Source organism: Hakea prostrata, chromosome 9, assembly GCF_041222555.1.
Source record: "Hakea prostrata isolate BN-2017 chromosome 9, UWA_Hpros_2, whole genome shotgun sequence".
Lineage (NCBI taxonomy): Eukaryota > Viridiplantae > Streptophyta > Magnoliopsida > Proteales > Proteaceae > Hakea > Hakea prostrata.
In genome coordinates, this window is record NC_142608.1 from 54,385,854 (window position 1) to 54,408,093 (window position 22,240).

The window sequence follows — 22,240 nt, forward strand, 5'->3', positions numbered from 1 at the left end:
GACAATCTAAAATAGATATGTTTGGATATTTCTTTAAATAACTTATTGTTCATGCTATTTTTTTCCCGATGATTATGGGTTTGGAACCAAATTATTTGATTTGAAAACTTATAAATAAAGGCACTTTATAATACATAAGGTTTACCTCATTAAGAATGTTTATCTTCATCGTCTTATTATTATTATTATTATTATTAATTTTTTTGTTAGAATTTGTAGTTCTTCACTAGGGTGGTATGTTGTCTCTTATGTACCACATGATGATGACAAGTTATTATCACTACTCTTTCTAAGACTACCCATAATTTACTTATTAATTTTTTTTACTAACCAAAGATGTCCCTCTATAAATAGATAAAAAAACAAATAATAAATGTTCCAACTTCTAAGTTGAAGTTTATAGTATAATTGCAATTCTCTATCTCCCAATAATAGTTAAATAATGGTTATAGGTTTTCTTCATCCAAAAGGTAGAATATTTAAGAAATTAAGTTTTAGTTTCTTTAGATGAAAATAGAGAAAAGATAAGTGGGAGAGTTCACCATCATATTTAGAGTATAATAATCTAATAATTTAACAAAGTATATAGCCAATGTGTTAGTATTATGCTTCACTACTTTAAGTTTTTAAAGGAAAATAAAAGAAAAAAATAGAGCATTAGAATCGTATCAAAAGTAAGTAGACTAAAAAATGTAGCAGTTTGAGTCTGGTCATGTTGATTCAAATGTATATTAACTTATTGTGAGCTCAAATAGAGTGTGGCTTTAAGTTTCATAGTCTTGTGAGTAACTCAAGATTTAGAAACTCCAAACCCTAAATTAAATTCAATTAAAGTCAAGAATTATATCTTGTTCTAACCCTTCCCCAAACCAACACATGCCTTTGAATGTCTCTTCACCCTCTAATGACTCAAGACATAGGATTGAGCTTGAGTTTTAAAAAGTCCAACCCTATTGCAACCTTATGGCCACTCTTATATGATTGAGTTTAACCTCTTGTGAATGTCTTGCTATCAATCACCTTATTATATATAAACTTTTTTTAGTATGGTAACCTAAATAAATTTTGGTTAGAATACTCCTAGCTAGCTAAATGATTAAGGGAAAAGTAAATTGAACGATATAACACATTGTCTTTTTTTTTTTTTTTGCTTAAAGGATCGTTTTATTATGTGAAATAGAAAAAATCATCACGAAAAGAACAACAATTAGAACCCCAAAATGAGCCAAACTCAAAAAACCACAACAATAGCTGCCCCCAATACACCCTTCATCACCGGTTCCTACTCACATGTGAAAACACTTGAATAGATTAGAATCAATATCTAGGACATCTAAGGGCCTGTTTGGTTACATGAATCTAGAGATTTCAAATCTCTGGATTCATGAATTTGAGAATTTTACCCGTTTGATTGTAAAAATCTCTAGATTCATGAAATCTAGAGATTCACATTTTTACACTAAAAATGTGAATCTGTAGATTTATGGGTAAGGGGTGAAATCCAGAGGTTTCAAAAAAGCTATACATTTTTACATTCACAAAAATCACGTCGATCAAATAATTTTTTAGGATGAATCTACAAATTTTATTCCACAACCAAACATCTAATTTTATAAATTATAACTCCATAGACTTGAAATCTATAGATTTGAAATCTCTAGATATTTGAAATCTCCAGACTCATGTAACCAAACAGGCCCTAAAGGCATCCAAACCTAGCTCTTTAAGAATTGTAGCTAACTAAGGAGTATTAATAGAAGAAGAGGTTCCTAGCCTTGTTGCTGAGTTCGCCAATAAATCTACCACCATATTAGCTTCTCTATAACAATGCGACACTTTCCATTCTATTGCCATCAAATAGGACTGTAAGTCTCTCCAATGTTGTAGAATATACCAAATTTTTTTTTTTTGCTAAATTAAAACAACATTGCCATTGAGTCACATTCCACCCAAAGCTAATGAATTTGTAGAAGCCTTGTCCATTTCAAACCATGAATAAAAGCTTCCAATTCTGCCTCAAATTTTGTTTTAATATCTAAAAAAACTTTGAAATTGAAGAGCACAACAACAACTTCATTCCAAAACACTTTGCCCCGCCAACCTTACTCAGATTTTCCAAGGAAGACCCATCAATGTTAAGTTTTTCCAATCCTAAAATAGGAGGACACCAAAAAACCTCTTGACGTGGTTTGCACCAATGAGTGAAAATTTAAGTCCCAATCTCCTTGCCTCTGAAAAAAATGGTTGGAGTAACTCTTCTACCATCCATGACAAAACCAATATGCAACGAATCTGAGAAATTAAGTGCATTACCTTGTCCATGCTGAAATTTAAAATTTGAAACCTGATTTTATTGCGCACCATCTAGAGGAAATACATAAGCAAAAGGCACATTTAACCAAGCAATTCGTAAAGGAGAAGATGAAGCCTGTTGTTTCCACTCTTTGAACGACTCAACAATCAAAGTTTTAAACATCCATATGAACCCAAACTTTGCCGCTAAGACTTTTCCACATCCATGAAGAAGGGCAATGAAGAAAGAGATGCTCCACATCCTCTAAAGCTTTACCACAGAGATTATAGCAAGAAACCAACATAATCCCCTTACTTGCTAGCATAGCATCAATTTGAGAGCCTAGCATGGAAATTTTCAAACAAACAACCTATTGTTTAGGCTACAGAGAAGTATTCCAAAGAAGTTTTGCCCACTCCACTTGCTCCCCTATTTGACAATAAAGCTCCCATGCAAATCTAATACTAAACTCTCCTTCCATTGATCCCTACCAATGACATACATCTGCAAAACCAACACTAGAAGTAGGGGAGAACTGTATAAGAGAAATCACCTCTTGGAATTTAGAGGTACCCACCTCCGCTAGACATCACTCGCCTTGCATAAGAAAATCTGAAACCTTTAATTGCAATTGTCCCGCTAACTTAGGAGGAATACCTATGTAGTCAGCAATGGTAAAATTCTCCAACAATCGGTCCAACAAAAAATTAATATGTTGGCCATCTCCAATTGACCATTGTTCATTTGCCCTGACAAAACTCCAAACCTTCCTCAAGCCCAACATCAAAGATGACTATTGCCTAGAAAGTTTCAAATTACCCTTTGAGTCCACCGGTTTTCCCCTGAAGAAGTGAGCCAAAGGTGACTTTTTGTGTTTAATTATCCATGCCAATTTGCATAAGGATGCAAAATTGACATATCTTAATCTGCAAATAACCAAATATCCCTCACATTTAGGTGCACACATAGATGCCCAATGCAAGATAACCCTTTCCACTGCCTCTATACTACCTGTCCAGATAACCCATTGTTATCATGAGACTAATCCAATAGCGGATTTTTAGCTAAGTTAATAGCAAAAGAAAGTGTTTCAGATAAAGTTTTGGAATGGCCACCTTATATCCATTGAAGTTTGGTCTGGATGTAACATAGAAACCACGTTTTTGGTCTGCTTAATTTTTTCGTTGTAAGCTTTTGAGCTCCTAGCTAGTAGTTTTTTGTCTATTGAGAGTTTCTTCTGATCAATTTTTTATAAGAGGGACCTTGGTTGGGAAGTGTTTTTTTCGAATAAGTTGCAACTTGCCAAGGAACTCGTGAGTGTGGGTCAACTACTATTGCGGGTTTGAGTACATTTGGTTCCTTGGGAGTTCTATAATATTTTTCTTCCTCTTTTAATAAAGTTGATATTTTATTCTGAAAAAAGAAAGAGAAATCGTATTAGCCTCAATCATACTTCCAACACTCCTCCTCAAGTTGAGGCATGGATATCACTAGGGGTGTCAATTTGCAACCCAAACTATTAAAACCTAACTGAATATGCTAGTTATAGCCCGAACCAGCCCAAACCGAACCTTAATGGGTTGTGTTTGAGCTAAGGGCGCAAAACACGAACAGTTTGGGCTGGTTTAGGCCAGTCCATATGCGGCCCGATTAGCCCGTTAGTTCTACTAAAATATAGTTTTGGAGGGTTTTAGTGGACTTAGTTCTACTAACCTCATTAGTTTTTATTTCATTTTTCCCTAGAGAGGTCTTAATTTTCTGCTAAGACATAGTTTTACGGATAGAGTTTTCTATTCAATAGCATCCACAATTATGAAAAATCCATAGGTTCAATTCGAGCTTCAGTTCTCTAATATATTTCAAGTTTAACTTATATTGAGTGTCATCAAAATACATTTTGCTTCAAATGTTTTCTATTTTCTACTCACAATTTATTGTTGAGAGTGAGTAACAATATTTGTAATGGTCACAAAACTGTCTCAACCCAAATCAAAACCGTTAGCATAAACCGTTTGCCGACCCAAACCCAAACCACACCAAACCAAAACCGAACCGAAACCGTTATTTGAGCTGTGTTTGGACTTGGTGTTTTTCATTCAGAAACCATTAAGCCCAAACAGCACCATTGACACCCTTAGATATCACATATATCCAACTTGGTCAAAATAGGATAAAAACATATGTCTAAGTAAATGTCTGCAACTTGATCTTCAAACTTTGTTAATGGCAAATAGATTATGTCCACCTCTCAAATTTTTTTGATAAAATATATATATATATAGATTTCACTTGCTTTGTCCTCATCTTCGTCGCAACTTTAGATCTCCAAGGAAGTATGCCAAAGAAAAAGGTAGAATCTTCAACTATTGAGAAGACCAATTTTTACAAAGGTTTGAGGGCAAATATATTTTAAGGGGTAAAAATTGCTAGGGTACAACATTAAAAAAAATAAAATTTCATATATGTAGTAGTCTTAGGTCTCCAAAGGAAAAATTTGCCACAGTAGATCTCCAAGGGTAATAGAGATCAATTATGTACAGATCAAATGTTAGATCTACAGCAATGTTAGATCTCCAAAGCAGATGATTGCCAAGGTAAGTGACAAATTTCCAAAGGTAACAGAGAACAAGTTCTACATAGATTTGAAGAAAGACATTTCAACAATGATCTGAGTCACTATTGAGTTCATACATGTAAACAATACTTCTTGAAGTAGATATTGAATTGTAGGCATCCTCAATCTCCTCAAAAAATAGGGATATAATAGGTGGAATGAAAGAAAGGACAAAAAAAATAATGTCAATAAAAAAAAATTTAATTAGAAAGGAAGAGAATCAATCTAAGAAACTAACATATGCACAACTGAAACAAAATGAAAAAGGCAATGTTGGAAGGGGTACTATTATACAAGTATATTGTAGGATTAGGAAATCCATCTATGTTTTTCCTGCACTAGCTGCTGGAGCGAAATATGAAAATGGCTGAGGAGAGTATGCCAAGGAGATGAGACCTGAGAGGGAAGAGAGAATAGATTAGAAGGATGAGAGAACACTCCATGGTTAGGTTGAAAAAGATGCTAAACCCTAGGATTAGATCATGATAGATGTTCGTCATCCGCCGTGCATTTGATAAAACTTGAACATAAGGGTATAATGGGCTTTACAACTATACCAATAAATGTATTAACATAGTCGGAGTCATGTACTCTTCAAAAATAAAATCGAATGTCAATGATTAAAAGACTTTATTTTGCTTCTTCTTTTTTCTTTCTTTCTTTCTTTCTTTCTTTCTTTTTTATTTTTTATTTTTTATTTTTTAACTTTTTATTTATGTTATTATTATTATTTTTTTAACACAGGGCAAAGGAAGGCATTTTTTCACCAACTCCATTTTTTCTTTTCTTAATTGTTAAAATCTTCTAGGTGGTTTTTATTTTATTTTTTATTTTTTACTTTTGGTTGTATGAAAAGATACAAGTGACTAGGAAAACAATTTTTTTCATTAGCGTCACTTGGTGACCTAAGCTTGCAAAAATCATAAAATGGCATCTATTAAGGTAGGTCAGCTATAACATAAAATGTAGTATATTGTTATAGGAAAGGTTTTTATACATTGTCATACTTCTCAACCATTGGATGGACATGATCATATGTAACATACAATTCTTTATTCTAATCCAATGGTTGAAAATACGATCATCACCCCATTCAGCTCTATATACAAAATATTTTGCTTATTACTCAAATTTTATATTTGATACTGAAATATATCAACAAGCTTAATTAGTAGAGAAATGGTCATGAAATATCATAAAATGTGATTATAGCTAGGTGCATTCTTATTAATATGTTTGGAATATAAATAATCTGAATCGATGTATACACACTGACATTGGAGTCATATCAGGTGGGAGATGCCAACCCTTTTCTTCTGTGTATATATTTATATATATTGTTTGTTACAAGTTACAACTGTTACATAGTTTTTAAAAAAAAAATCTGAATTTGACTTATTTTGAAGCTTTTATTAGACATAGTTTATTATAGCTGATGACCCAATCTAAGTTGAAAACTTCTATTAACTCAAGAGTCTTCGAATCTGATCAACTGTGAGACAATGATACGTAAGAAGAATTTTTCTAAAATGGCTTGCAGCTCATTAAATATTATACAAATTTTTTTTTATGACAAATGAATTTTCTTGAGCAATATGAAAAGAAAAACTCTGTCCAATAGAATGATGTGAGTCATGTGACCTCGTGAGTCGATTATTATATTCTCTGCAAGTGAGTTTTCTAAGATCATGGTGTGAAGGAAACCTTTGGCCCTTAGAGAGTCAACAATAGCGAGCGAAATGGTGATAAAAATGACATTTTAATTAGTAGCATACGCCACGAACTGATTTTGGTTGGTAAGGGAAATCAGTTCATTACGAATCATATTCGAGAAGGTCTACTTTTTTTAGTATTTGAAAGCAGAGGGTGTCAATTGTGTACTGAAACTGTTTAACCGTAACGTACTGCACCATTCAAAATTCAGTATGATACGTATTGAAACTGAATTTCTTCGGTACGGTTCAGGTTTTAGGTATTCATACCGTCGGTATGTACCGAAACCGTATCGAATTGATACCGTACCAAATTAAGGAATATAAATGTAATTCTACAATTAAAACATTTTACCTTTACCCTATTCTTAATTCTCTATTTTAGTTTTTCGTTTCGTTAACACTTCTCTTCTTAGATTTACTTGTTTTGTTTCTGTTAATATCATATTCTATCGATTGTTTGATCGCAATTTCATTAGGATCTTAATAAACTAATAACAAAAGTGGCATCGGTACATACTATAATGTATTGCACTAAATACCGTATTTAAATCGTTTTCCTGCACTAATTTAATACTGAAACTATACCGAACCGCTTTTGTAAATATCAAAACCGAACTGTACAGTGTAAATTCTGAATGGTACGGTTCTGATTTTCTTGTAATTTCAACCCATATGATAGAATAGTTCTTTCGCCAAAAGAAGAAGAAGTTAGTCCTAGTAGAAGAACCTAACCGAGAGTGAGTGTGTGTGCTTTTGAGAGAGAGAGAGAGAGAGAGAGAGAGAGTGGGAATTAAATCCAAAAACAGTTTCCTTATGTCATCTTACAAAGCTGTTTGTGTGTGTGTATAAGAGAGAGAGGGGGGGCTAAATGAAGATACGCCAAGAGCAACCAAGTTAGGTCACCACCCTTCACCCAAAAAAAAAAAAAAAGTTAGGTCACCACCCATTTCCCATGCCTCTTGGGTGCGTGTTCCCTAGATGTTCTCCTCCACTAAGGCCGGTAGGTCCTTGAACCCTTTGTGGCAATCTATTTGGGTTTTGTATACTGACCCGATCATCTAGCTGTGGCATGGGGCTGTCAAGCAACGACGACCCAAGTTCATCACCACTAGTATATTGTTGCACCACTAGCACAGATATAGTTGCTGCAAAATCTGATGATGATAAAAGATCTCCAATGGCTCCCAATTCTGGGCATTCACTCCAATCTGTCAATCCAGCCGTCAATGGTGATATCATCCCTTGTCCCCTACCAACAACGTATAGATCATAGACGTTCTCCATTGAACGTATCACTGATACTGTCTCCTCACCATTGTTCACCACCTTCTCAGTGTACACAATTGCATCAGTGTTCACTGTTTTCAGACGAAACTGACTAATGAACTCATCATCTCGTTTCCTCTCTCTTTCATTGTCTGTGAGAACATTCAAGATTCTGATCTCATTTGTGTCACCATCTGGTAATGTAGGCTCCATTGCATTCTCCCCAGGTAAGAAACGAAGCACAGTGAGATTCACCTCCGGGTGATCTGCCATCCTTGTTGCATAAGACAATGCTTCTCGATCATCAGGCCCTCCAAAGAAGAGGACTGCAATATGGTGGGTCGTGTGGCCTGACGCCACACGAGCAGTCCCACCAAGGCCTCGATCAACAAGGATGCCAACCGAGCAAGGGGCATGAGCCAAGACATTCTGGTTTACAGTTCTAAATGCTGGGTTGGTGGCTTCCATGCCACCATCAACTGTTTGTTGCTTATGGAAAGGGAGAAGAATGAAGGCCACACGCTTATCTTCAGCAAGGTTGCAGATGTCTTCATGCATGGTAGAGTAAGGAGAAATAGCAGTGAGTGGTTGCACCGTGACCCCACCGACATGTTGCTCATAATTCTCAAAAGCATTGATGATGTGATCTGATTGAGCTTGAGTTCGATTCTGGGCAGGTCGACCTGACTTTCGAGTGTTGTGGACGATAAGCATGGCCGAGGCTCGACCGGTGAGCTCTACCAGATGGAGGGCATAGACAGTGATGGGAGATTTCTTAGTGGGATGAGAAGCCTCTAAGAGGTTGATGATGGTGGGAACGTTGCGAGGAGTGTGAATGCAAGCCAAGATCCGGAGCTCCGAGTGATGGTTTGATGTTTGCAGAGTTCGGCGCTTGTAAGGCATGAAACGCCTCGATGGTCGATAAAATTCATTTACGACCGGCATAATGATACTCGTCATCAACACTATCATCAACACCAATACTGCAAATGCACCTTCGCTTATAACCTAATTATATCACACAAGAATTATCAAGAACACATATAATTTAGGTAAGAATGAAAAGGGATTACCCTACCAGTTGGTCACGCCCAATATTAAGAACAATCATCTCAATGAGTCCTTTGGCGTTGAGGAGTAGTCCTAAAGTGAGTCCTTCACTCATTTGCATTTTATAGTAGAGGCAGATGAGCAAAGTGCCACCAACCTTGCCTAGACTGGCCAAGGTCAATGTGAAGAAGGCATAACCCCATTGCGCCCCTTCAACTTTTGAAACATCGGTTCTTAGCCCACTCATGGCAAAAAAGAGAGGAAGCAGCAAGCCAGACACAAAATCCTCAAGCTTCTCTATGAGTGCAGTCCCAAGTGCACCATTTGGTATGACAAGACCAAACACAAATGCACCAAAGATGGAGTGTGTACCAATGGTGTCTGTAATGAAACCACACACCATGACCCCTGTGAGGATCAAACTTAGGTAGAACTCATTGAAGTTTTCGCCTTCCGGAGTTCTTCTTATAATCCATCCGATGGCAGGTCTGATCACGAAGAAACAAAACGCAACAAAAGTAATTGTGGCCAGGATAACTGCAAGGGAGGCTAATGATGGGCTGTTGTTCTCTGCAAATGCAATACCCAACCCAAGGAATATCCAGGCCAAGATGTCATTGACAAGAGCAGTTGACATGGCCACCCTCCCTAGCTCTGTGCTAAGGAGCTTTAGCTCTGCAAGAATACGGGCGAGCACCGGGAATGCTGTGACAGAGAGGGTCACCCCAGAGAAGAGTAAGAAGATAGTATTTTGTTCCACAGATTTGTTATTAGTTCCATCAACCTTCTCCATATGCATAAGGACTAATCCATAGGAAGCACCAATTATGAATGGCAAGATCAAGCCGGCAATGGCAATTGCAAATGCTTTCTTTCCTGTTCGCTTAATCACCGTTAGATCCATTTCAACACCAACAAGGAACAAGAAGTAGAGGAGACCCACATTGGCCATAGTCTCCAACACCATCACACTTCTCAGGGGGAAGAAGGTATCTGAAAAACGTGTGCTCCTGCCCAACACTGAAGGACCCAAAATCACACCACCCTGAAGACCAAATTCAACCAAGAAACTATCAGGAAAAGAAAACTTGGAATATAAGTACTTGGGTAGTCTTCATTTCCTGTTCTATGTTCTTCAAATTGAATTTCATTCAACATTGGAAAATTCAGGGTTCTTGAATGAATTTAAGTTCCATTTAAGTCTCCAGATATACCAAATAGCTTGAACAATTAAAAGAGGAACCCAAGAGCAATTAACACCTACAACAATTTCTGCGATCATGCGAGGTTGGCGCAAGGGTTTGAGGATGAATCCAAGACAACGAGTGGTAAGAACGATGAGGGTGAGCTGCAAGATGAAGAGAGGAAGTGAAAACTCGAGAGGGTTGTCGCCTTGCCAGACACCACTCGTGGTGATCATGTTCGGTGAGTAACACACCATTGCTTCTTTTGACTTGTTTGTTGCCGAAATCGATCCATTTACTCTCGAAAAATTTGCAGCTAAACTGGTTTCTTTAGACATCTTTCCTTCTCTGCAACTCCGTTATGACTATATCCACCACTTTCACTTCTCTCTTTCCACTCCTGCATCAATAACTGCTCTGGGATTTGATTTCGCACCAAGAAGGAGAAATGAAGCAGAGGAAAGAAGGAAGAACAGATGCCAAAAGAGAAGGTAAGATGAGAGAGAGCAAGGAGAAAAGGGTTGAACTGTGGTCTACACTGTAATCCAATGAGTTATTTACGTGAAGTTGGTGGCTGAGGTTCTCTTCTGTCTCCGATTTTTCCAGTTTTTAAGTTTCTTCTGACACGAAGAGATACGTATATAACCAGGTAAAAGATTTTCCAAAATTTACGGTGAAGGGAAGAACAGAATCTAAGAGTAGAAATTGTAACACGTTTTTGAATTATCCAAGATTCTGGGTTAAGGGATTGAATGAAGAATTTGGTCTATCAGGAGTGGATTGGAGAGAAAAAAGGAAGAAAAGTTGAAACTGAAAAACCAAATTTACAGCTCAACGTGTGTTTTAGCATTTCTTTCGGAATTTGAAACCAAGCATGTCCATCCCTCTACGTGGAAGCTAATTTCTCTTACTCTTCACAGATAATGATAATTTCAAATTAGTATTAAGAAACCAACTGATAATTTCCAATGATTTCTTTTTGTTACTGCAATGTTTTAAATAGGAATTTAAGTTCTTAATCTGTTCCAAACAGAGGGAACAAGCAGAGCCAGGTAACGAAAAGCAAGTATTTCTTCTACAAGTACACCCGAACAGAAGAAATAAGGTTTCAGTGTCGTCTACAAATCCTAATAAATGAGTTCAACAGGATTTCGAACAACATGATTGGGATATTATCAGAACAAGCATCTGTAACCTCTAATGCTATCTTGCAAAAATTCACTCCATTTTGATTCCATATGGACAAATCAAATAAAAAAATTAACAATCCAGTAGATTTGACCAGTGAGGACATCCTGTGATTTAAGCTGTGTTTGTTTGCAAAGGTGGTCTGACGAAAAAGATATGGAAAAAAAATAACATTTCAACCCATGTATAGTGGAATGGGACCTTGCTTGGGTCCTGCGCGATTATCGCGCAGGACCATCAAGCCATTCATTTTGGGCGGTGGGATTGGAATTTCGGTCAAAATTTCGATCTCGACCGAAATTTCAGATCCTACGGTTGAAATTTCGGCTTGATGATCCTGCACATTTAATGCGCAGGATCCAAGCTTTTTCGAGTGGGATGAAGGAGAAAGAAAGGAAAGGAAAATGTGAAAAAACGTTACTTGTGAGTCCCACACTTTTCCACAAAATTCCACATTTTGTGAGGTTTTGAAAAGTCTTGGGGTGAAAAAATTTCTTAATTTTAAAAAACACTCCAAACAACCAAACAATATACACTTTTAATATTTAAAGATAAAATAGGAGAGCCAGAGCTTTATGTTTGATTTGTGGTCATTGTCTTGAGAATGTTGGTCATGCTCTTTTCTTTTATTCTCATGCAAGACGTTGTTGGGAACTTTCCCCTCTCCGTATTAATATGGATGATTTCAAATGTGAACATTTTCATGAATGGATAAAATTTATCCAATCAAAGTTTAAGGGATGTGGGGATATGGATAGAGTAAACCAAATTTGGAATGCTTTAATTTGGTGTATTTGGAATACTAGAAATGCAATTATTTTTCGTGGTATTGATACTTCCATACATTACACTATGAATCACTTCTCCTCTTTATTGGCAGATATCCAAAACTTCTTGAACATTCCTCAGGTCCTAGATCTCCATGAGCAGCTCATTGTTGCAAACCACCTAGGAGATGCTATATGTTTTCAACTTTTTGTGGATGGTTCGTGGGAGTGCAACACTAGAAAGGGAGGAAGAAGCTGCATTCTCTTTCTGCTCAATGCAACCATGACTTTGGACCTTCTGCTTCTTTGATGGAACTTCTAACTGTGACAGATGGCCTACTTCTTGCACTATCTTTAGGAATATCTCACATACAAGTAAACTCTGATTGCCTACCAGTCGTTTTGGCTCTCCAAGGCTTTAGCTCTTCTTTAGATTGGTCTAGTCTTAGTTTAGTTTCTGAAATTTTTAAGATTGTCATAGACTTTATTGTGATTCTGTTTAATTTTGTTCCTAGGACTAGCAATGTTTTTGCTGATTTTCTTGCTAGGGGGCACATTGTCTTTTCCTCTCTTGATCTTGATGGAATATCCCACCTTTATTCATGGTTGATGTCTCTTTGTTGGCGTCCAGGTTTCTGGCTTCCACTCTTTTTTTTGATGTTATGACTTTTATTTGTTGACAAAAAAAAAAAAATCCAAAAATTTTCCTACCCCCACCTTTATTCCAGCAAACAAATGCAACCTTAGGGTTTTGGGCAGGTAAATTTCTATTAACTCTTGATCAACTATTGATCATCATACACTTCACTCAAACCATATGGAACTACAAATATCATAGACGGTAAAGACAGGATAACAAGCCCAAGAAATATTATGCAATATAATGCTGTAGAAGCAATGTAATTTACAAGGGATGTGATTCGCATTTTCAAAATTTAGACACTTTGAGAACTGTAATAGAATACAATAATCAATAATCTCTCCTACATAAGAATTTAAGATTACCAAATAATTATCCAAAACCTTGTACTTCTTACTCTAGTCACTTGCCTTCCCTTGATAGAGGATGAGAACAAGATATCGCCAACAAACCCTTGTAATCAAACTTCAACCCGAGTTCGCCACAAAAATCTTGCAGGTGTTAACTTGCTCCATTTCTCTCTCTCTCTACATCTTCCATTCAATTCTTTTTTTTTTTTGGTGTGGGGGGGGGGGGGGGGGGGGGGAATCATCTTCCTTTCAACTCAAAGCCATAAAGAATCTGTATCATGAAGACAAAGCACAAATTAAAAACCAACAGAAGACACGAGTTTTGGTGCACTGCTGCTGCTCAATTGATTCAAATGGAATGATCACTGAAGACAAAATAGAGCATGAAGAAAAGGCATTTATTGTCAGTGTTTCCAATGGAAAAAGAAGATAAACAGCACTATCTGATTACCCTTTTCAGGGTAGAATTTCAAAGATCACCAAAACCATATATTTTTCATTATTAGTGACAAATGTTGAAGTATAGGCAAGTTTTGGGTTGTTTTACTGTTCATGTGAACAATAATGTGTACAATGTTGCAACTCTACTTAATATTTCTAATCTAAGAACCTAGCTACATAAGTTTTGGGAGTTTCTAGAAAGTATAGTTTCTATTTTTTATTAGTTACTAATTTCAGAACTTTCCCTTTTTAGAACTTTCTGTTTTGGTCAGATTTTAAGAATAAGAAGACTAAAAAATTTTGTACTTTAAGTTGTACTCTTTATTTCCTTTTATAGAGGGCAAGATGGTTTGTTTATCAAGTTATAATCTAGACTACAGATATATATAAATAAGCGGCTACGATTCTAGGAGTTCTAAACTAGAATCGCAAGCTTATGTGATGATTCCTATCAATTCTTATTTCTTTTTCTCCTTCTAAGTTCTTCTTGTTATTGCACTGTTTTGGTTGATTTAAGTTAAATTTCTAACAAATAATATGATGATCCTCCAGAGCCATAGCTACAACATGCAACCTCCTACCACCATGAGAATCACCCATTGGAACTCCTACATAATCATATCTGGGACACAAATGACATAAATACCATAACCAGTTCCATCACCACATGGATATAACATATTAATTATGGTGGAGCTGTCAACTAACTAGAGCACGATGCCCATCCTGGTACATGTATCTAAGAATATTTAGTAACAAATAAAGAAGATACAAGCAAGAGTTGGATCAAGGAATTGGACTTCCGAAGAATCTTGAGAGACCAACTCCAGCCAGGTCTAAATAATTGTGGTTCAAAGTTGAGAGCCTGAATCCAGCAGGAGTGGCACACGAGGTGCAACTACTGGATGGCATGCATGTGCTCAAGGCATCATGATCTCTGGCGTTACACTGCGCATGCAGCATAACAATCTATCATTATTCAAACAAGACCTAGAAAAACATCCAAGAACCACCACTTAACTGCTTCCAATGCACTGATAAAAAATGATAACTGATAACCAAAATCAAGTGCAAAAAACAACAGGCAAACGAAAGTGTCATTTAGTTCCTCATCAAGGGGTCCCCCTCCCTGCACTCTCTTCGCAAAGAGTGAAATCAGAACCATTTTCATAATATCGTGTAGGAAGCAAGGATGAACTAACCTCCAATGAGTTAAAATGAATTCTTTGCAGCTGATCACTCATCATGAGTATCAGAACTCATGCCTCCAAAGCGTCTAAAGCCAGATCCACCAGATCCGCCAGATCCGCCATACCCACCTGAACGACTAGACTCCCCAAATCCACTTGAACGACCTGATCCACCAAAATTGCTAGAACGACCAGAACCACTATAGCGGTCCGAACCGTAACTACCATCCCCACCACCAGATCGACCTGAACCTGATCCACCAAAGGAACCAAAACGACCAGATGATGAACCACCAAAGCTATTAGAACGGCTGAACCCAGAACCACCGGAACGACCAAACCCAGAGTCACCAAATCGACCACCACCCATCTCACTGAATCTCTCTCTCTCCCCAGCCTCAACAGCAATCCTGGGAAGCTGTAGACAAAAGATGAGGTGTCATCGTCAGATATATTACATATTCACAAGTATGCATATGTGAAAATCCAAAGAGTTCCTATGGGTACCCCTGCTTGAAGTGGGGATATTATTTTTTATTTTATTTTTATTCATACAAAAAAATAATACCCCCATTTGAAGTGCCTCAACCCCCACACCCACCCACCCCGCAAAAAGGAGGGAAAACAAAGAGAGAAAAAAGAAGAATTTAGCACCATCACTTTTTGAGGATGGCAAATCAATAGAGATGCTTCCCTGTGAAAAGTCTAGCTATTTTCAGTGTTGGTGTGATTGCATACACGTATGGAGGTGAATTTAGCACAAACCTCTTTAAACTTGCATCCCACATCTCGCTCTATTCCTTTGACTGCCCTTAGCTGCTGACCGGTATGAATTAGAATAGCGCTTCCCTTCTTTCCAGCACGTCCAGTTCGACCAGATCTGTGAACAAAAATCTCCGAACTATTTGGAAGCTCATAATGTACCACCTGAAATTAAAACAAGTCAGCAAAATTGAATTTGAAGCTTAAAACGAGACTGCAAAATGGGCAAGATTTAGGAGGAAAAATAGAGGCAACTATTACATGTGTGCATTTGTGCGAGACTGGAAGAGAAAGAAACCCACCAACACAAAAACAACTAGAACTAGGACTCCAGAACACATGATACTGAAACAAGCCTCTTTTTTTTTTCCCTTTCCTTTTGTTTTGAGGGGTAGGGGAAGGGAGTCCCGACAGGCACCAGCAACATGCCAAACTATGCGGTGCATTAACAGAGGGAGACAGAATGGCCGCTTTTGGGAGAAGAGGGATGGGATCATAGCAAGCTAGGAGCCTTTAAACTACGGAATATCTCCCAACACATAACTAGTTGAACAACAGTATATGCATACAACTCATCAAACTACATCTTCACTGCACAGGCTCCAAACCCATGAACTATGCCCTATTGCCTGCCTCATTACATGCATCCAAAAAAATAATAATAAATAAATAAGTAAAAAGGAAAACAAAAAACAAAGAAGAAACCAAAAAAAGGGCTAGCTTCTTCACTTTTGGCTTCAATTTTGCTTCCTAGATTTTACATAAATGGCGCATAAGCCTCCAATTAGCTTCCCTTTGCAGAAGGCAAGGGAATATCTTTCAATGTATTCAACCATAGGATGCCATCAAAACAAAAATCCCACAGTTAAGACACCTCTTGGTCACACTAAAAACCACCACAAATAGTTAGAGCATATACTGAGCATCCAAGACTAGAAAAAAGGACTAGAATTTCTGAAAACAACATGCACCAAATTACGTATCCGCATGGTCATATGGCAAAGAAATGCTAAGAATTCTATCATAGGATTAACTCGTCCGGTGATGCTATACATATTCATATGGTAGCAACTCCATCAAAAGCCATTAATTTCCATTAGTTTTTATCACTCATCAGTATACTCAAAAATCAAGCAAGTCTAGAAACTTGAATATGTCTGGACCCCACTATCTCTCTCCAACCATATAAGGTTATGAAGAAGCCATAGTGATATCTTAAAAATAAAACACCACGAAATAGCAAATCAAAATAGAAACAAAAACAAAAAACCACAGAGATTTAACGTGGTTTACACATCAATGTGATATGCTACGTCCACAAGCGAAGAAGAGGAGTTTTTCACCATGTAGAAGAAGAAGAACAGAAGGAAATCTCATAACCAATTGCCAAGGACGGCGTTACAAAAACTCTCACCCAAAACCCTAATCGAAAATCCAAATCTCTCAATAATGTCATAGGCAAATATGAGAGACTCCAATCGGGTAAACGGGTCGGGTTGTACCGTACCTTGGGGGCTCCGCCCCCACACCACCTCCACAGACCGAGATCAATGGTGGGCTCCAAGCTTGGGCCATCTGCTTCCACCACAGATCTCTGCAAATGGGTTATTCAGGTTGGCCACCAAAATATGTCGGGTACAAGAATTCGGGTCAAAACATAACATGATATCATTATAACACAAAACCAGAATGACAAAACCCCTTACCAAGTCAACATTGGGTACATCAAGTCCACGAGCAGCAACATCGGTAGCAACTAAGATGTTAAACCGCCCCTCCCTAAAACCTGCAAGTGTCCTTTCCCTTTGGTTTTGTGAGATATCCCCATGCAAAGCCTCACACTTAAGACTGCGAGCCATAGAATATGCCAAACGATCAGCATCACGTTTGGTTTGTGTGAAAACAATACATTTTCCTCCTTTTGCATGTTCCTGAAAAGCAACCAAGGCAATGATGCTGCTTCAAGGAAAGAAAAAAATGAAACTGCGAAACAGGAAGAAATTCTGGAGTCATACCGTTATTAAGGGAGCAATAATTGACGCCTTCCCATACATGTCTGACTCAATTGAATACAGAGTTATCCCATCTGCCAACTTCTGATGAGAATCACCTACCTACAGTGACAGTGATACACAGCTCATTACAACTAAGTCTGCAACCAAAGTATCAATGGAACTTGAAATTTCACCTATTACCTGCGACATCCCCCCCCTCCAAACCAAAAAAAAGTAAATAAATAAAACAAAGAAACAACAAACAACCATCCACTGAATGATACTGCATCTACTATACAATATTTAACAGTGCCAACACCAAGCAAGAATGACATCCCTATTGATATAAAACTTAAACTTCTAAGCGCATCAATTTGTAATAACCATAACAAGCACAGATATTCCCACTGAGATCCTCAGCCAAGGGGGAATGGAAAATAAATAGGAGAAGGAAAAAAATCTCAATAAACCTATTTACACTACATAACAATAGACTTGTTATACCAACTTTACAGAAAACAAAAGGAGAATCCATCCTTATCCAAGACTACATATCCATGCTCTCATTCAGCATTCCTGTAGTGATTCACCTAATTTCAGAAAATCAGAGTGAATTTCTATACTAAACTTTCATGCTAGGAAGTCAACAAAATTATTAAACTATAAACCTGACAGAATAAAAGGAACTTGCTGCAGTCAGTTCCAGAAACTACAAGTACATTTCTTGTATCAGCCACAGCAAGGATGGCATAATATTCGTGCGTAGATATGATATGTAGTAAATAATAGAAAATGAAGATAATGAGGAGAAGGATGACTATGAAGACTACAATGCTTCTACAATTGATGACGACAGTAATTATTGCACCCTCACTATTTATCAACAGGATATATGAATGAAGCAAATGAAAATGCATACTCACAAGATCAATAGTTAGTGGGTCCTTCAGATACTTTTGGGTAAGCCTTATTATCCAGCTCGGCATGGTGGCAGAGAACATCATGCTTTGACGCTTCTTGGGTAACTTTTCTAATATTACCTCAACATCCTCATCAAAACCTACAGCAAGCATCTGATCCGCCTCATCAAGAACAACAAACTGAACCTCTGATAAATTTAAGGCACCTCTCTTCAGCAGATCAATAATGCGACCAGGTGTGCCAACAATGACATCAACACCATGATCAAGAGTGCTCATTTGGTGTGATATTGGCACACCTCCATAAACGCAAAGTGTATCCAAATTAGGAGCAGATTCATAGAATTCCTTCTCAACTTGCTTAGCAAGTTCTCTAGTTGGAGCCAATACCAAGGCCAAAGGATTTCTTCCACGTCTGAATAGATGAGAGAAAATTTCTTGACTTATAAGCATATAACAAGGGGAAGAACATAAATCAAATCACACCTGTCTCCCTTGTCTCCCCCCCCCCCAAACTGAAAACCTAATAAAATACTTTGGGGAGGGTTCCCTAGAACACCAGCTTAACATGTGTTCTCTCACATTGTTTTTACATATTAAAAAGGAGACTGGATTAACAAATATTCAATTTTACAGGAATTAGGCTACTCTGGTGGTCCAGAGATAAGTTTGTAGGATCGGTATAGCATACTGTCAATGGGGGTGACTTAAAGAGGCATATCTAGAAGGTATGTATTGCACACTACGTAGACACATCAATATTGTCAGGACACACATAGATACAGTTGTTGAGCAAAAGAAATAAATAAGCAATATAGGAGTTCTGTATATTCAACCAAACTGCAGTTTTGTTTCCTTTATACTATTTGTTAACGACTAAAAACCCAAAGCATGAAATTTGAATGAAGATGTTGGGGTGGAAGCTTGTTTATCCAGGTGCTGGTGATACTTTCTGGTTTCAGGAACGAGATACTTCTAAAGTCACATATCCTTTAATGTGCTATAACAAACCAAAAGCCAACCCAATGGGATGCGTACCAATACTAAATATTTTCATCATATGGTGGATATCGGTACGTCATGTATCATCAATTAGTGGCTGTTACAATTTAATACCGATCAATACCATTTTCTTCGAAGAAAAAAAGACATGTCTTGGTATCGTATCATCATACAGTGCGATAATTAAATAATTGGTTCAAAAACACTTTTCCCTAAATAATTAATCAGATCAGCATAACTTATCTATAACTTCTGATATAAATAATGTGTTTGTGGCAGAACCGCAGAAGGCAACGTACCCATGCTTTGCATTGAATTGAATTATTCTATTCATGATAGGAATCCCAAAAGCTAGTGTCTTCCCTGTTCCTGTTCTAGCCCGACCAATCATATCACGGCCTTGCATCGCTGGTTCCAGAACAGCTTTCTAGATGAAACAACCGAGGAAAAATTTTATATAGTTGCATTAGCGCCTAGTAGGGTATAGAGATTTATCACAGATTAAAGAAAAGAAGTAAAGAATTAAAAGAGACATTCACGGCAAAAGTTGCCAAACATACCATAGCATAAGCAGAATTCAGAAAAACAACTTATCAGATTCATCAACTTATTTTCCAAAAAAAAAAAAAGTAGATAATTAATGCTTAAAGAAAGGCAAAAGAGCAACAGCAGAGGTATTAGCAAGGCACTATGATTTGTCCGAGTTGATTTTGACCACATCAGTAATGACGTGGCTAGTTAGGGCACATCTTGGATCAGCTGCATGTCAGCTTTGGTAGTGAAATTTAATTTCTGTAGCCAACTTGTAATAATTTATCTCCGGGCAAGAGAACAGCCTCTGCCACATAGCCCTACAGCCGCCTGGGGACCAAAGCGCGCAGGGGCACATTCATGGATTGAATATTTGATTTCTGCACAGGACAGAATGGTAATTTTACAGGCCCCTGTGTGCTGGTGCCAAGTGCATACATGGGGATATATGTTGAACGGGCATATATGTTGTTTGAATATTAGATTTTACAACAGATTGGGGGGGGGGGGGGGTAATATACCGGACTCGTATGTACAAGGGCCACACAACAGGCAGTGTTCTCCGTTGCTACCATGTATTTTGGACACAGCAGAGGTTACAATCAAGCTTTGGCTTTTATACCTTTTTGACCTAATTTTTTTCCATGTATAAATTTAGACTGGGCTGAAATTTTACAAGTATGGGGAATGGGGGTGTACACATGGTATAGCCTCTGTCAAGAACCAAAGAACAGCCTGTGCTTTGTTTAGTTGTTTGTTGTACGGCACACTATAAGCCAGTTGGAAAATGGAAAACACCATAACAGAATCCAAAAGTGAATTGTTAAACCTAAATCTCTTAAAAGCATCATATTATCAAATAAATGTGAAACATAGATCACCCAACTGACAGTCTGAGAAGGGCAGAAGTCTGATATTTGGTTTTCATTGGGTAATCTGATCATCTGTGAGTTCGAATTTGTTCAGTTCCACTGCATATTTAAAATTTTTCTTTTTCAATTCCGGAAGCAATGTTTGCAAACAGCAACTAATCAACTGTGATTTGTCCAGTTTCAAAGTGATGCATTAACATCTTCCTACACGATACTAATAATGAAATGCAAGTTCAAACGTGTCAAGACAAAGTCATGATATTAAATGTCAAGATATCTAAGCGCCTTAAAGATCAATATAAACATAAATAAAATAATAATAATAAAAATAATAACAACTGAAAAATTCAAAGAACAGGGAAAACCGTCAGAACTATTAATACAGGGCAATAAAAAGAAATATGACAAACGAAGATAATGGAAGTAAAATGTTCTTTCCAAATTTCCAGTTAACCATGTAAGAAAAATGTTTCCAAAATATTCAAGTTAGAGAACAAGAAGAGGGTTTTGTTTGTAATCAATTATAAACCGAATCAGATTCAGAGCAATGAACGCAACAGGTACGGGAAAAGACTTTATAGAAATAAAAAGTGACAGACCTGAATTGGGAAAAGCTTCGCAATTCCTTTCTTTGCGAGAGCAGAAACAATCTCAGGAGCAATCCCAAGCTTAGCAATCTCAAGCCCCTCGTCGGTCTCTCCACCAACCTTCTTTCCCGTAGACCTCTCCTCAACATAGAAATCTTCAACCGCAGCATGCTGCGCACTTGCGGCTACTGAAGCTCTAAATGCCAAAGGAGCAGCCGAAAAATGAAAATCTCTAACACCCAAACCAAATTCTTGCTTTACGGGCAACTCAGAACACGAAGATGAACGAATTTCACCGACACATTTTACACTTCCAATTGTTACTGCAGCTGAAGAGAAACGCACTGACTCTACTGAGATCAAACCAGTTCGAGTGTGCTTCGACCCCAAGGAAACGATCGCAAATGACTTCCTGAACAGGTGATTCATCTTTGTTGCAAGTGGAACAGGCACTCCAGGTAACACGATAAACCCTAACATACAATAAAGAATGCTCCTTTATAGATAAACCTTGGGAAAAAATTAGGGTTTCTCTGGAGAAGAGAACGGAAGACGGAGGCAGAGAGGGTTTAACGAGAGACGATATTTATGCGAAAGCGAAAGGTTTTTGCCTCTCAGTCTTCGAACGAGATACGTGGTCGATAATTTAAAATTTAAAATTAGAAATATCCGTGAAGACCTTCTTCAATGGTTCCTTTGAGTTATAACCGTTTGATTGAAATCTTTCGAAAATAACCAACAAGATTGCTCTTGTACTGTCTCTATAGACTGCAGTGAATTATCTGAGGTTTGTGTTTCGCCCTAACAAACGGGAATCAGAAACATTTCGCTCCTCCGCGCTACGGACCTATTTTTTTTGTTTTTTCTTTTAATA

General features: G+C 37.4%; 1 protein-coding gene and 1 pseudogene across 1 annotated transcript; both read right to left on the reverse strand.

Annotated features, from left to right (window-relative positions):
* Positions 1 to 7,558: 7,558 nt before the first annotated feature.
* Positions 7,559 to 10,460, reverse strand: LOC149005584 (cation/H(+) antiporter 15 pseudogene; annotated as a pseudogene).
* A 2,826-nt stretch (positions 10,461 to 13,286) lies between these two features.
* LOC149005585 (DEAD-box ATP-dependent RNA helicase 53, mitochondrial-like) lies at positions 13,287 to 21,990 on the reverse strand. The gene is made up of 8 exons (XM_089168749.1): positions 21,379 to 21,990; positions 19,676 to 19,803; positions 18,378 to 18,789; positions 17,476 to 17,574; positions 17,167 to 17,391; positions 15,464 to 15,625; positions 14,711 to 15,116; positions 13,287 to 13,338 (listed from the first exon to the last, which is right to left on the reverse strand). Exons 1-7 carry the CDS (start codon positions 21,844 to 21,846, stop codon positions 14,745 to 14,747), a joined length of 1,866 nt encoding a protein of 621 aa, XP_089024875.1. The 5' UTR covers positions 21,847 to 21,990; the 3' UTR covers positions 13,287 to 13,338; positions 14,711 to 14,744.
* Positions 21,991 to 22,240: the final 250 nt, after the last annotated feature.

Bases quoted from the DNA above. Each gene is read 5' to 3' on its own strand.
- LOC149005585 (XM_089168749.1), bottom strand. From the start codon at position 21,846: ATGTTAGGGTTTATCGTGTTACCTGGAGTGCCTGTTCCACTTGCAACA. The intron at 18,790-19,675 runs GTACGTTGCCTT...TCATCTATTCAG, and splicing joins CAATTCAATGCAAAGCATGG to ACGTGGAAGAAATCCTTTGG. The intron at 15,626-17,166 runs GTAAGGGGTTTT...TTTTAATTTCAG, and splicing joins ATGTACCCAATGTTGACTTG to GTGGTACATTATGAGCTTCC.